Source organism: Dermacentor silvarum, chromosome 1 (assembly GCF_013339745.2).
Source record: "Dermacentor silvarum isolate Dsil-2018 chromosome 1, BIME_Dsil_1.4, whole genome shotgun sequence".
Lineage (NCBI taxonomy): Eukaryota > Metazoa > Arthropoda > Arachnida > Ixodida > Ixodidae > Dermacentor > Dermacentor silvarum.
The window spans coordinates 152,839,570-152,853,075 of NC_051154.1; the positions used below are offsets into that span (position 1 = coordinate 152,839,570).

A 13,506-nucleotide genomic window follows, 5' to 3' on the forward strand; every position below is an offset into this window, starting at 1 on the left:
TTTCCATTGGCATGCTGCGCTTGAGCGCGCGGAAATAATTTTCCCGCAATACTTTGGCTTACGAGTGTACGCGTTTCAGGCAGCATCATCCTGACAGAGGCTGGAGTGCAAAGAAGAAAAAAAAATAACGTCAAGGGACATCGGTGCTTTTGTGTGCCTTTTTGTTCGGCACAACTTCTCGCGGTTTCTTATAAAGCGATATTTTCATTATAGCGCGAATTATAGCGCAAATCGTCTCGCGCGCAGCAGTAGCAAGGGCGTTGAGGGGTGGGAGGCGCGCGCCGCGGTGCGGCGAAAGCAGCGGCCACGCCCCTTTCCGCAATTACACCCTCTCCGTCCGAATGGGACGGCCGGAGCAACCCCGCCGCGCGCGCCGATCCAGGCGGCCGTGGTAGCCGCCGCCGTTGGAACGGAGAAGGCGTTGACGGAGAAAACGCTGGGCTGGTGGTGACTAGCCTGCTGTTGGGATCGGTGGTATTATAAACGCATCACTGTTTTGATGATCCAAATATAATCTCACTATCAGGGAGGGAGCAGTCTACCTGACTGGAGCAGTATTTTTTTATTTGGGGTGTTGCTACGCTGCGCTCCGCCACACCCCAACGACTGCCGCCGTGGCACCGGGGTTCACACGACCACGCTGGCAAACAGAGAGGAAAAAAAGAAAAAGAAAAACGTGATATTAAGAAAAAATATTCTAGCCCGGGCGGGATTCGAACCAGCGAACGCGCGATCTCAAAGCAAGCGCCGTAGCCATTCAGCCATACAGCCACGCTTCGAACAGTTGCATTCATGCGAACCGTATGATTGCGTTCGAGCGCCCTCGGCGAAAGAAACCACCTAGAAACGCGGTACGCGCGAGCGGCGCAGCGTGGCGCCAGCGGTCAAACGCTGTACCTACTAGCAAATGTAGTGTTGCGGCAGGGCGACCACCAATTGGACTGCGCATGACGGGCGGGAGAAACTAAATGCGCGCGAAAGCAATTTTCGCGCCGTTTTCGTGACGTCAGGGTCACCTGACGGGGTAGTCTCGCGCGCCGCAGCCATTCAGCGTGGCGGATGCGCTGCCTCCGCGAAAGAGGGGGAGAAAAAGAGGAGGTCGACCGCGCCAGCGAGGGCGTTGCGGCGTAGATCAAAGCGTGTCGCTACTTTCTAACATCAAGGGGTTTTATCATGATGATGATGATGATGATCATTTATTGGCATCCCCTTTGAAACGGGGCGGCGACAAATAGTCACCTAGCCTGCTTGATTTAATCAGGTATATTATACATGTTCTTTATCCATCATTTTTGTATACCTCTCATTATTTTTATTTTTCAAAAATTTACCTTGTACCGCTGCCTATGATTTTAAGAGATCAGGTCGTATCCATCTTTTCCCTGCTTTTTTTCCACCAGTACTCTAATCGTCTCTTGCTGATCTCTACGGCTGATCTGTTTATGTTTCCTTCCACTTTAAACCCAAGCGCTTCTGGGAGTTGCACGTTACCTACGGTTCTCGCTGGGTGGATCCCGTCGCATTCCATTAGGATGTGCTGAGCGGTCTCTGGATCTTTACTGCAGCATACACATGTCTCATCTGAGCCGCTATTCTGGACATTCCGCCATTTTCTTCGAGGCGTGACGTAGGCGCGACGCTTACAAAATGGCGCCGATAGCCCCGTTTCGCTTTCGTAACGTGACGCAAATTTGACGTTTCGCCTAAGAAACTGTAATGTAGGCATTGAACATAGCGTGGTTGATAAAGCAAAACAGTTTTCCTCCCCAGTGAAAATAAAGCAGCTAGCTCAAAGCGTACGATTATTCGATCAAAATCGTTTCTCGCTTCCGTCGTCTGCATGCGCACAGGCTGTCGTCTGCTTCATTAGCTAGGATGCGTGTCCTCGGGAAACGGAATGAGTCATCGTATATTGGCGCGCACGCGCTTGCTTTCTACCTTGAGACAATATACGCGACCTGCCAGTGATGAACTGCGCCCGCTCTAGGCCGCGTTATCGCTATCTCGTGATCCGCAAGTGACTCAGCCCGACTCGTCTGGCTGAGAAGCGGCCGAATATCATCGATAGCGTTGCGCGCGCCACAGTTATACGCTTGAGCGACGCAAACGCCGGCACTGCCATCTCTTGTGCACTTCGCCGCTTACTCGCACCGCGAGAGGAAACTTCAAGGCGCCGTCTTGCGTACATTTCTTTTTGTAAATTAAAAAGTCACCGTTGTCATAGCCTCTGATGACGCGAAAAGTCATTAATATTGATTACAATACAAACACAATAGTGAAAAGTGCGAAATGTCGCAGAAAGTTTGCTAATTTCAACCAATATTATTTCAAATAAACGTGTTTTTAATAGAAATGATGGTTCAAAACACAAATGCCAACACCACCCGAGAGCGATGCAAATGCTATGAGCACGCGTTGTGAACAAAAGATTTTCATGGCCCCAAATGACAGGGAAAATGCGGCGATACGCATGACTCTCGACTGACACTGCATATGGCCGCTCATTACCATAATTCGCGCGGCTCGTCGGACCACAAATTATGGCGGAAAATCTCTGCAATGGCGGCCCAGCGCAACGTCACGCAACGTCAAATTGACGTTTACGAAACAGCCCTTCCTGTGACGCTCCTCACGGGATATTCCTTCAGCCAATGAACAAGCTGACATGCCGGCTATCTTGGAACGCCACCACATATTCGTGAAATTGGAGATACATTGTACGAGCTTCTGCACGCTACCGTCCACTTTCTTTTTAAAGCGCTAAAGTCGCAATATAGGTGCTAAGGACCACACAAAAGTATTAGTCGATAAAATTTGCAGCTCCACGTCACGTTTCGTCATTCTGACGAAAACGCAAAATAGCATTTTGCAAAACTTCCGTTTCCCGGCACAAATTTCAAAACACGTGACCTCTGGACAGCCAATGAGACAGCCAAGATGGCGGATAATGGCGGCCGTGCAGCCGCCATGCGTGTCCAGAATAGAGCCCCTAGTTCCGAATATTTGTTCCGATATATCAAAGACCAGTGAGTAGCGTGGCCTGGCGGTGAAGTCTTGGTACCGCGCATGGTGCCGCGGATGTAGTATATGAGATTACTGAACGCAAGTCGGCTATTATTAAGTGCAGCATACTTATTCATTAAAATTGCAGATTGTATATTATTAGGCTATTGCGCTTTATTCTATGCATATTACGAAGTAAAAGAAGTGCACGCTAATGAGCGACGCTGCCTTCGTGAAAACAAGTGGAGCGGCAGTGCAGGCAGAACTGTTCAATGCATCGCGGCGCACATGAGGGCTGTTGCAAGCGCACGAGTTTGCGAGTTAATACCCCGATTCTGTGGTCTCTGTGACATACAAAATGCCAGTGACGAATTGTACCGTGAATGGCTACCAGCTAGCACTACTAGGGCTAGCACTACTAGAGTGTACTAGACAATGGTCGCGTGGGCCGAACGGCGCTCTCCCGCTGAGGCGCCGTGTGTGGAAAAATTGTGCGAGGGCGCTGCGAGCGAACTGGATTGGGGCGGAGACGCGCTCCGCGGCATTTTCAACGTACTTTCGCTGCGGGCGCCGAGGCCAATTGCGCATAGTAGCTCTTAAAATAGTGATTTATTTCAACTACAAATTTATGTTTACACCATTTTGCCAAACATATATATTTTAGGCATGGATTATACAACGCGACGTCTTCAATTTTGCTGTCGTTGTCAAGCGCGTCGTCTGCTAGCAAGCACGCGTTCGCTACGCGGACGTTGGCGGACGCCCACTCTTTCTCGCAGAACGTCTGTGCAGTACATTATCTTTTATGTTTAGTTGCTTTGGTGCGCCCATGACTATTGACGGAAGGTAAAAAATGTAGTTTTAGCCAGGTGAACTGCCGTTTTTACCACTGTCGTCTAAAAGTAACTGGTATCTCTGCAACATGAAGCTACGTAAGAAAATTTTATTATTGATATCGTGTCATTTTACGCACGCTTCTTGTTGGTGGATGTTGATCAGGGACAATCATCGAAGAAAACAGCATTAGAGTGAAATAAACTAGGTTTATTAACTGCGTAGCGCGAAGAATGACCAATGTATTTCTAGATAATTAAATCAAAGGGTACATAGACGAATTTAAACAAATTCTTTGGTTTTACGAGGCAAAACTACGACATCATTATAAGGCACCCGGTTTAGTTTTCACCACCTGGGTTCTTTAATGTACACCTAAATAGAAGTGCACGAGTCTTTTTCCATTTCGTTCCCATCGAATTCCGCGACCTGGATTGAACCCGCGAGTTCCAGTTTAGCAGCGCAATGCCATATCCACTATATAGCCACTAATTAGGCTAGCGCGCAGGCTTTCTTTCTCTTCTATTTTTTTTTCTTTTTTGAAGTACCGACTGGAAAAAAAATCCCACGTATGGGCTTACGGCCAAATATTAGCACATAGAATCACTAACTAAAACCATTTTCGGCGCTCGATCGCGGTCCGACTGCAATAAATGACCGCGGAAACTTGAATGCGATGTTGCGCTGCAGTTTACTCTTTTTTTAAAAAAAATCTATAACAATGCTTCCCGTAAATCTGAGTACAGGCGCCAGATGGGGCAGATATGCTTTACTTGTTTGAAGCGGCAAGCAAGAAGGTTACATATGTTTCTTCATCTGCTTTTCGCAAGACCTACTGATGGAAAACTATATGCGCAACAATACGCACGACAGATACATGCTGCTTGAAGAACGCGAAAAACATTTGTTCTCCAAAGGGAACCGTACAATAACATAGTAGAATGAAAGCCGACACTGCGGCCGCAATGCACGCGCAATTACCGAGCGGCATTAAAAAAATAAAATAAAAAAGAGAAAGAAATGAATTTATTCTTAAGGCATAAATACATGTCATATGCAATTATGAACACCATTTGAGCGATCTGAACGCAAATACCAGCGCGCGAAGTAGTACGAATGATCCTGCCGAGCTGTATCGCCAGCAGTTTCCAACGGCGCGACCTTGATGCGGCCCAATCCAGTTCGCTCGCAGCGCCGCCACAATATTTTTCCACGTCGGGCGCCTCACTGCAAAGCATGCGCCGCCCCAGCCGCTCGTCCCACTCGACCGTATTCTAGTACACTCTAGCACTACTGTTATATCCTACTAGTTGCTTGACTTGGCTAAACAAAAAAAAACAACAAAAAAGTCAGCTAGCAGAAGCATGGCCTTCGAGATAAGTTTGCGTTACTTGGAGGGAGCCGTCGCTATTTCTCCAACGGCTTTACTGAGGCGTAGACTCGAACACCGCCTAACATCGTAAAAATAATTCAACGCTTCAGAAAATATGATAAACTTGATAAATTTGATAAACAAAATATTACTTTCTTACAGCTAGAATCGCACTTGTGGTCGGTTTCCCACCAATGCGCTCACCTATCACTGTCCCCAGATCAGGGGCGTAGCCAGGGGGGGGGGGGGGGGGTTGGGGGGGTTCAAACCCCCCCCCCCCGAAATTTTTTCCGCCCCCCCCCCCCCCCCCCCACACACACTTACCCACCCTTTTTTCTCGTCGCTTCACGCTGACATAATTCATGAAACCGGTGCTACTATCACAATTCCATGCCTGGGCGCTTCCGTTTGGGTTGGTAATTTACAGAGAATCATGTCTGAATACGGAAAAAACTGTCACAGTGTTTGTTAAGGCTTTGACACTCTGTGAAGTTTTGGGCGAGAATGTGGCGGCCGCATTCTGAAGCAACAAATGCGCAACAAATGAAGCAACAAATGCGGCAGCCGCATTTTAGATGATGGCGAGAACGCTCGAGGCCCGTTTACTTAGATTTAGGTGCACGTTAAAGACCCCAGGTGGTCAAAATCTCCGGTATACATTTCCGCCGCTTCCCTTCAGGTGCCGGTTAGGCCGCGCTCGCGCAGGATGCGCGAGAAACGTCTCTTGTTTGCGATTGCGCCCCTACGGAAGGCTGGTAATTACTGTTGTGTTGTTGAATCCCAAACCAGCTATTATGGAGGGCTGGTAGTTGCTGTTTTGTTGTGGAATCCCAAACCAGCAATGTACACACGAAGGGGTTGATGACAGCAGTGAAATTCCACCGACTCGCAACAGAATGCACGAAACAGACAGCCGACAAGCATGAATTACTGCTGTGCGCAGTACAGCGTGAGTAAATTCTTGTTGCAGGCGCTGACAGTTCTCGTCGGAGTTCACGCGTCCTGAGAAATTGATTATGTGCACTATGCACTGAACAAGACCGGAGTTCATTCCTGCATCACTAGTACACCAATCAGTCGAGATTCTGTGAGGTACAAGGCCGCTTCCTGTTTGCACCGGCGTAAATGAAGCAGAAATGAGTTGCACGCACTACTTAAAATGCGTACACATGCCATATCTATGCTGTGCGGTTCACACTTGGGAAGCGGCAAGCGGGCGGAAAGGCCAAAGCGGCCGGAAAGGCCAAAGCGGCCGGAAAATTTTTTCCGTGCCTGTCCAAGTTGTTCACATTTGTTTTGCTACCGCCGCGACCGCCGCTGCCGTTTTCGTCCAGATCCATCTATTCTGTACAATTCTGAATCTGTTGACGTAAAGGCAATGACGGCTGCACGCTCGCACAAAGCTGAAGACACAGCGGCCCATGCACTTGCCGCAGGAAATGCAACCCTCTCGTATGAGGGAGCAGGGCGACGAAAGCTTCGAAAAAAAAAAATCCTTACGCGTTTTTGCGCGTACTTAAGTTTTCTAGCGCAAAGACGCAGCGAACAAGCTATTGCTGTGGGAGTAGGTACAGCCTGGTCACACGTGCATTTTCACGCGTATAGCCGTCCTTGACTTGTGAAACGCACTTCGCCCCGACGAGGACGACGCCATCTACGCTTAACGTAAATTAACAATTAATGATGCCTTCTCCGATCGCACGGGTCGTCTCAATGATGCGTTTTCCAAGACTGGTCCATTCAGTGGCGCGATGAGAGACCGTTGCTCCAAAAGCCCACTGTACCTGTCGTCCTTACTGTATTTACTGCGCTTACTTTACTTTTTACTTAATTTCTTCACAAGCACACACACACGTGAAAGGGGGGGGGGGGGGGGGGGGGTCCCATGTCTTTGATATACATGTAGATCACGTGACGTAGAGGAAAGCAGAAGCTTGCCCCCCCCCCCCCCCCCCGGTCGGGCCGGTGAACCCCCCCCCCCCCCCCCGAAAAAAATTTCTGGCAACGCCCCTGCCCCAGATGTTTCTTGAGAACATGGAGGAAGGAAACCCGTTGTGTTTCTTTCCTTCATGCTTGAGAACGACTACATCCTCAGTGCAGATCGGAATATTCTGGGGGAAAAAAAAAAATTCCATGGCGTTTTCCGCATTACCACTGTATGATTGGACACCCAGACCAGTAAACGTCCCGTCGCACAAAAAAAAACGGGTACCATAAAAATTGGTTGTCAGTCCCTTTACCCATATGTATCCTACGTGGGCATCAAGAGGGTATCAAATGAAGACAAATTCAAGGAATTTTTTTTTCTTCTGACTGTTTCAGTTCAGCAATAACAATTTCAACTGTACTGTTTCATTCATTGAGGGAGAACATCCATGCATGATATGAACGATCGGGACTACAAAATACTATCCTAGCGAAAATTTTATATTTAATTGTTTTTGAAAAATAACGCTTTTAACTGAACTTAAACCTTTATAAAATTATAATTTTATGCATTTTTGTGGTGTTTCTGTTTCATAACAAAATTTATTTTTAGAGAAATAAGACAAACAGGCTAGCAACATTGAGTGTTTCAATCTCGAAGGTCCCGGATGTCATCCTCGTGTTCGGTGGCGTCTGTGGCAGCGTTCGGGCAGCGTGTCTGGCGTCTTCTTGGTGCAAATATATTCTAGGCACTGTAGTGCAAGTATTTGTGAGCGGCCTTCTCGCAACTCATCCCCTTTACCAGCCTAAAAAATGATGTTAATGTACTACCTGGATGAAAGCGGCAATCGAGTCTACACACTGAAGCGCGTCTCCCCGGACGGAAAGCCGACGATCTCGGCGCATCCGTCACGTTTTACGCCTGACGACAAGTACTCCAAGTACAGGATCCTGATCAAGCGCCGGTTTAACCTGCTACCAACGCAGCAGCCGAAGCAAACCTTCTAGACAAGGACGAAGAAGGTTGGGGTGACGGGGCTGAGAAGCAAAAACTTAACTTTCGTGACTGTTTTTCTTGTTTGATTAGATACAATAGCTTGTTGAGTTCATTTGTCATGGCAGGTCTCGAAGAGGTTGGCATTCCCGGTCGGGAGTTTCTTCGCGAGGCTTTGACTAATTGTTCAGACCCACTGCGCGCAATTGAAGAGTTTCAAGAAGAAAATGGAATTCTGTTGCCGTCATTACGTCCTATGTTACCGCTGCTTGATTTGCATGGCGTCGGCAGGCTTGAGTTCCATACATCTGTTTTGGAAGAGCTAAAGGAACGACTTCTACAGCAAATTGAAAACCTTGGCAAGCAAGAAGGACGAGAGAAGGAGAAAAAGCTCAAAGAAATGTTGCAGAAAAGTTTTCCAGTGATCAAGGTATGAGCCTGGTTTGCTTTGTGAACGCATGAGTAAGCACGTGGGCGCAAATGAGTGCATGTAGATTTTGCAGACATTCATAGAGCCACCTCTGAAGGAGTGAAAGCATGTGCTTTAAATGTGTTGTAATTTTGTGAACACAGAACGGAGTACTGCGCTCGTACGTTGCTGCAATTTCCATATGCAAATTTAGAGGTTTGCGTCTTTTGTTTGCAATGTGTGGCGGCAGCATCACTGAAGCTTCATTAAGCCTGCTGTCATATCATCCAGTTCTGTGCTGCTGGTTGATTTCTTGTGGATTATTACTAAATGGACGAGTAGCCCATACTGAAAACAATCAAGAAAATTTCTAGCAAGCCTAAATATTATTATAATGTTAACAAATGCTATGCATGTGCCACCGGGTTTACATTGATGTATAGAAAACACTGCATGCTTTTAACACTTCAAGATGAAAACAGTGCTTCTCTACTGTTATCTCTAACACCAGCATAAGAGAGTTACATGTGAGCATAATGCCATAAATCCTTCAATGGCCTGGCACTCCGACTATACCTGGCTCTTACACCAAAAAAATCCCACACATGTGAAATAATAGGTTGTTAGATCCCATACATCTGAATGTTTATGGCAACATTTCTCATGGACTTCAAGCTGTGTGCAGCATTAACCCATATTACTATACACCTGCTAGAAATCTGCCACATATCTCTTGTGAACTGGTGCCCTTCTTGTATGTTTAGCCTTTCCGTACAGTTGTACCTGCCTCCCAAAGTGCCAGTTCACGTCTTGGGACAACTGTTAATTTAGTCTGCTACACAGCTGAGTTTTCAAGATTTCCATCGTGCATTTTGTGCTTTTTTGCCTGATGTTACACAAATTTTGTAATACTTGCAAAGTATAGCTCTGCATCTTGTGAACCTGTAACATAGCTGACTATATGAAACAGGCATCAAAAGTTTTTGTATTGCTCATTTTTGTTGCTGCCTTGTTTGCATTAAGGAAACCATGCAAACTTTTAAATGCCATATTACACGGGTATGGATACAGTGTGGTATACAGAGAAGGTGCAATGCTATGCATTCTTGCAGATGGTAAATCACTTGTGCTGAAATCTGCAACGTGGAAAAAGGTATAAATACTAGAACTTATGTCTCAAAATGTTATTAAAAAATTAATATGTTGTGTTGTGGCGTAATGTTAAATTCATGCTCACTGCTTCATGCTCATTGGCACTTGCTAACACTTGTGCCTGACGAAGGAATGTCAGTATGTGTCATGTAAATATTTGACCTCTGAAAACACTTTCTTTTTGCAGGTCCCAGCACTTCGTCCAGTGGTTATGTGCATACTCAAAAACATGGAGCACGTGGAAGAGAAGTACCTGAAGCAATTGGTTAGCGATAAAACCCTTTACAAAGAATGTGATGTTCAGGTAAGCGTTGTGTATGTTTAACTCGTGTGCGTGCATCCACAAAAGTTTTCAGAATGGGCAAATGGAGGGGTGCTAAAATACTTGGCTTTATAAGTAAGCAGCCTGGAATTCAAAGGCGATTTGCGTAGGCTCCACACTCAAGTGCAGAATACAGCTTTCAGTTGCAGGCTTTGAGGCTTATGCCTAGAAATGTTTGACTTTTGTCAGTTTCACATTTCGAGCAAATTTATGAGCACATGTACCATACGTCAAGACATTTATGAGGCACAATCGGCAAGTAAATGAAGAATTAGCATTATACATTTATTTAGGTAACAAAAAAGGAATTTACTAGTAATTATTATTCCCACCTGTTCTATCCAATTGCACCAGTGGTAAAGAAGCTACTACACACATCAGAAGAAATTCTGTTGTCACTTTAGCCACTCATCCACAATAAACTGTACGCCATTTGCACAGATTATGTAGGCATACATAAAGAACAGCGTCAACAAAGAGAGAACTTCTAAGGGCCTGCAATGATTACTAAACACAATCTTTAGCTGATGCTGAAATTGGCACAGTGATTGCTCAAGTTTGAAGATGTCTTAATGAAGACCATTACTGACTGTGAAACGGCTTTTCAGTGTTCGCCATCTGTTTTCGTGCCTGCCCACTCTACCAAAGTTTTTTACAACTTTGGTAATTATGGGCTTTAGGAGTTTATCACATGCTCTTCTGTACCTCAATAGATCTTTTCTGCCTGTAGCGATCTGTTGAAAATTGTCTGCAGGCTCTTGCTCCAGAAGCCAGGATGAGATCTTAACAGCTGACATTTCTGTATGGCAGTGGCACATGCAAGAGGCAGACTTGGACAGGATTGGATAGGATAGGTGTATTTGCTGGAAGTTCTTTAAATAGCTGTTGCTGCAAGGTGAACGTTTTTGGTATGAGGTCTGTAGTAAATAGGAGCACATGGCAGGATCTCTGGCTCCATGTCTCATTGCCATTGTGGCATTATTTGATGCAATTTCTACATATTTATCACTTGGTGGTGTTTAGTTAAGCAAATAAGTGTTTTTTTTTTGTTTTTTTTTATGTGAAAGCATTATATGCCTCATTACACGAAAATCCGTCAGCGTGACCAAAAGATGGTACCAAAAATGGTCAGTGCCGTAAAGAGTAAAAACATGTAAAAAAATGCTTGGATTGACGTCACACAGCGAGGTTCCTGTAAGCAAAGTAAATGAATGGCTTTGAAAAGAAAATATGTTACATTTCGGTCTCCGTGGGAATCGAACTCGGGCCTCCGGGGTGCGAGACAAGCACACTTCGACGCCACAGCGGCTCCACAGTTGTGGCTTACTAAAGGTGTGCCTTGTGCGTGCGTGCGTCATTGGGCACGTGATGACGCCGGCAGTGCGGAGGAGGTGGCGCCACGTCATGAGTGCATAAAATGAGCGTTTTCATGGCGCTCTGAGGTCTACAAACGGTATAATGCTTTCGCATTCCCATGCATAAGCAGTCTTAGGTGTCTCTGTTGAATGTTTTTCTTCGAGCATCACTTCACAAAATAAGGGCGGGTGACAACGCCAGTATAATATCCTTGCACCAACTTCCCATGATGTCATACCGGGTGCACGAGGTATTTGAAAACACAATGTTGGCTTCAGGCTGAGAAGAATATCTCCAGCAAAAATACATATTTTCACCAAACATTGGGAAATACGTTTCTTATGGTTTATTTCCACAATTAAATGAATCTGCCATCTGCAGCAATAACCGATTCAATTCGGCTTCGGAAACGGCTGCATGCACAGATCAGGTGGTCCTTAGAGATGTTGGCCATTGAGTCAGCAATGGCGGCCTTCAGCGAGTCTTTTGTATTTTGCTGTTTGTTGGCCTCTCTCTCAACGTAGTCAACATAGTAGTCGAGCAGATTTAAATCTGGAGAACTAGGAGGCCACAAGTTGCGAGTGATGACGTCGTAGAAGTTGTCAGCCAGCCAATTCTGGGTGACGCAGGCGGTGTGGGCATGAGCTGCGCCTTGCTGAACGACATGTCTTCCTTTCGAAACAGTCTCTATCCAGGGCTTTACAACGGTGGCAAGCATCTCCACGTACGTGGCAGCATTAATGCGGAGTCCTTCTGCAAAAAAGTGTAGCAGCATGTCACCCTCGTTGCTGACGACGGCTAACACCATCACAGACGACGGAACTTATGTGTGCATCACTGTAGGCACCTAATAAGCACTTGCTCAAAGCCACCTGTTGTTACGGCGGTTAACTTTTTGGTCTTGGTCCACCTAGTGGGCTGTCCATTTCGGCTATCGTCGATTGGCGCCAGCTGCACCAGCAAGAAAGAGACTGACTGGCTCCTTCTCGCTCGTGCAGCTGGAGCTAATCGGCGAAAGCCAAAATGGACATTCCACTAGGTGGACTCTTACAGAATACCCCCCCAGGAGCACTACTGTCATGCTGTCACGATATTGACACACGGGCGTAGCTTGTGCGTGGAGGCTTACAAGGTTTCCAGAAATGTGCAGGGCGGCTGCAAAACCGACAAAGCGAAACGGACGCATCGGTACGCTCCACTCAATCGACTGTAATGGCATGCACGGCGTGGAGCGTTAAGAGGTCTCCAGAGATGCGCAGTACATTTGGCTGCAAAAGTGACTAAGCCAAACAGACGCACCATAACACTCCGCTCATTCACCTGTAATGAAAGCTAAATAAAGTATGTTAGCAGTGTGAATGCTCTCGCGTAAGTCTTTATGATAAAATATGCCTCCATGAGCTCATGTGCTGTTTTATTGCCCATCTTGTGAGCCATGCTTCTCACATGTTAAGATTCTGTGCAAGGGTGGCAATAAAACATCACGTGAGCCTGGGGAGGCATATTTTATCAGAAAAGAAAGGTCCTGCATGTGTAGGTGACATTTTGATTATTTTATATTCCACAGAAATGCTCTTGTTTGAAGCCTATTTGTAGCTTTATATATAAGCAAGCACTATCACATCTGCGTATTGAGTTGTCTTTGCACAAAAATTTTGCCTTATGTTCTGTTCTTTGAATCGTTAAGTCAGTTGGTAGTTGGTGCTTTGTGCGTGTATGTGTCCTTCCTTCGTATTGCCGCGCCTGTACTCTGATGAAGAAGAGTACAATGCGAGTATGCATGAGCGTTTTAATCAAGGCGCAGTGAAGAAGAAGTTGCGGTAGTGTGCAGTATTAAAAAGGCGACATGCTGCTGTTCCTCTTGATCAGTGCTCTGTGACCTCTGTTTTTGACGTTGCGGCAGTATGTATCTTTTTGAACCCAAAAACAATGTTTAGCTTTTCTACTGTGCCTGTTATTGGAATGTACAGTAATGTTTGTAGCTTATGCAGACAGGTCAAAATAGGCTGGAATGCACATTTGTACTTAGTTTACTACAGTGTGTGACATTGGCGAGAGTCATGGTACTGGGATTAGGGGCCCTCGCTTTTTTAGCAAATGGTTCCCTAGTGGTACCATGTTCAATGCTTAGGAACTCG

The 13,506-nt window shown here is 46.1% G+C and overlaps 1 protein-coding gene across 1 annotated transcript in view; it reads left to right on the forward strand.

The window, feature by feature from the left end:
• Window positions 1–8,108: 8,108 nt before the first annotated feature.
• Window positions 8,109–13,506, forward strand: part of LOC119436247 (negative elongation factor B-like) — an 89,896-nt gene continuing 84,498 nt past the window's right edge. The window contains exons 1-2 of the mRNA XM_037703038.2: window positions 8,109–8,559; window positions 9,878–9,994. Of these exons, the coding sequence (XP_037558966.1) occupies window positions 8,251–8,559; window positions 9,878–9,994 (426 nt within the window). The 5' untranslated portion in view covers window positions 8,109–8,250. The remainder of the gene's footprint in view (window positions 8,560–9,877; window positions 9,995–13,506) is intronic.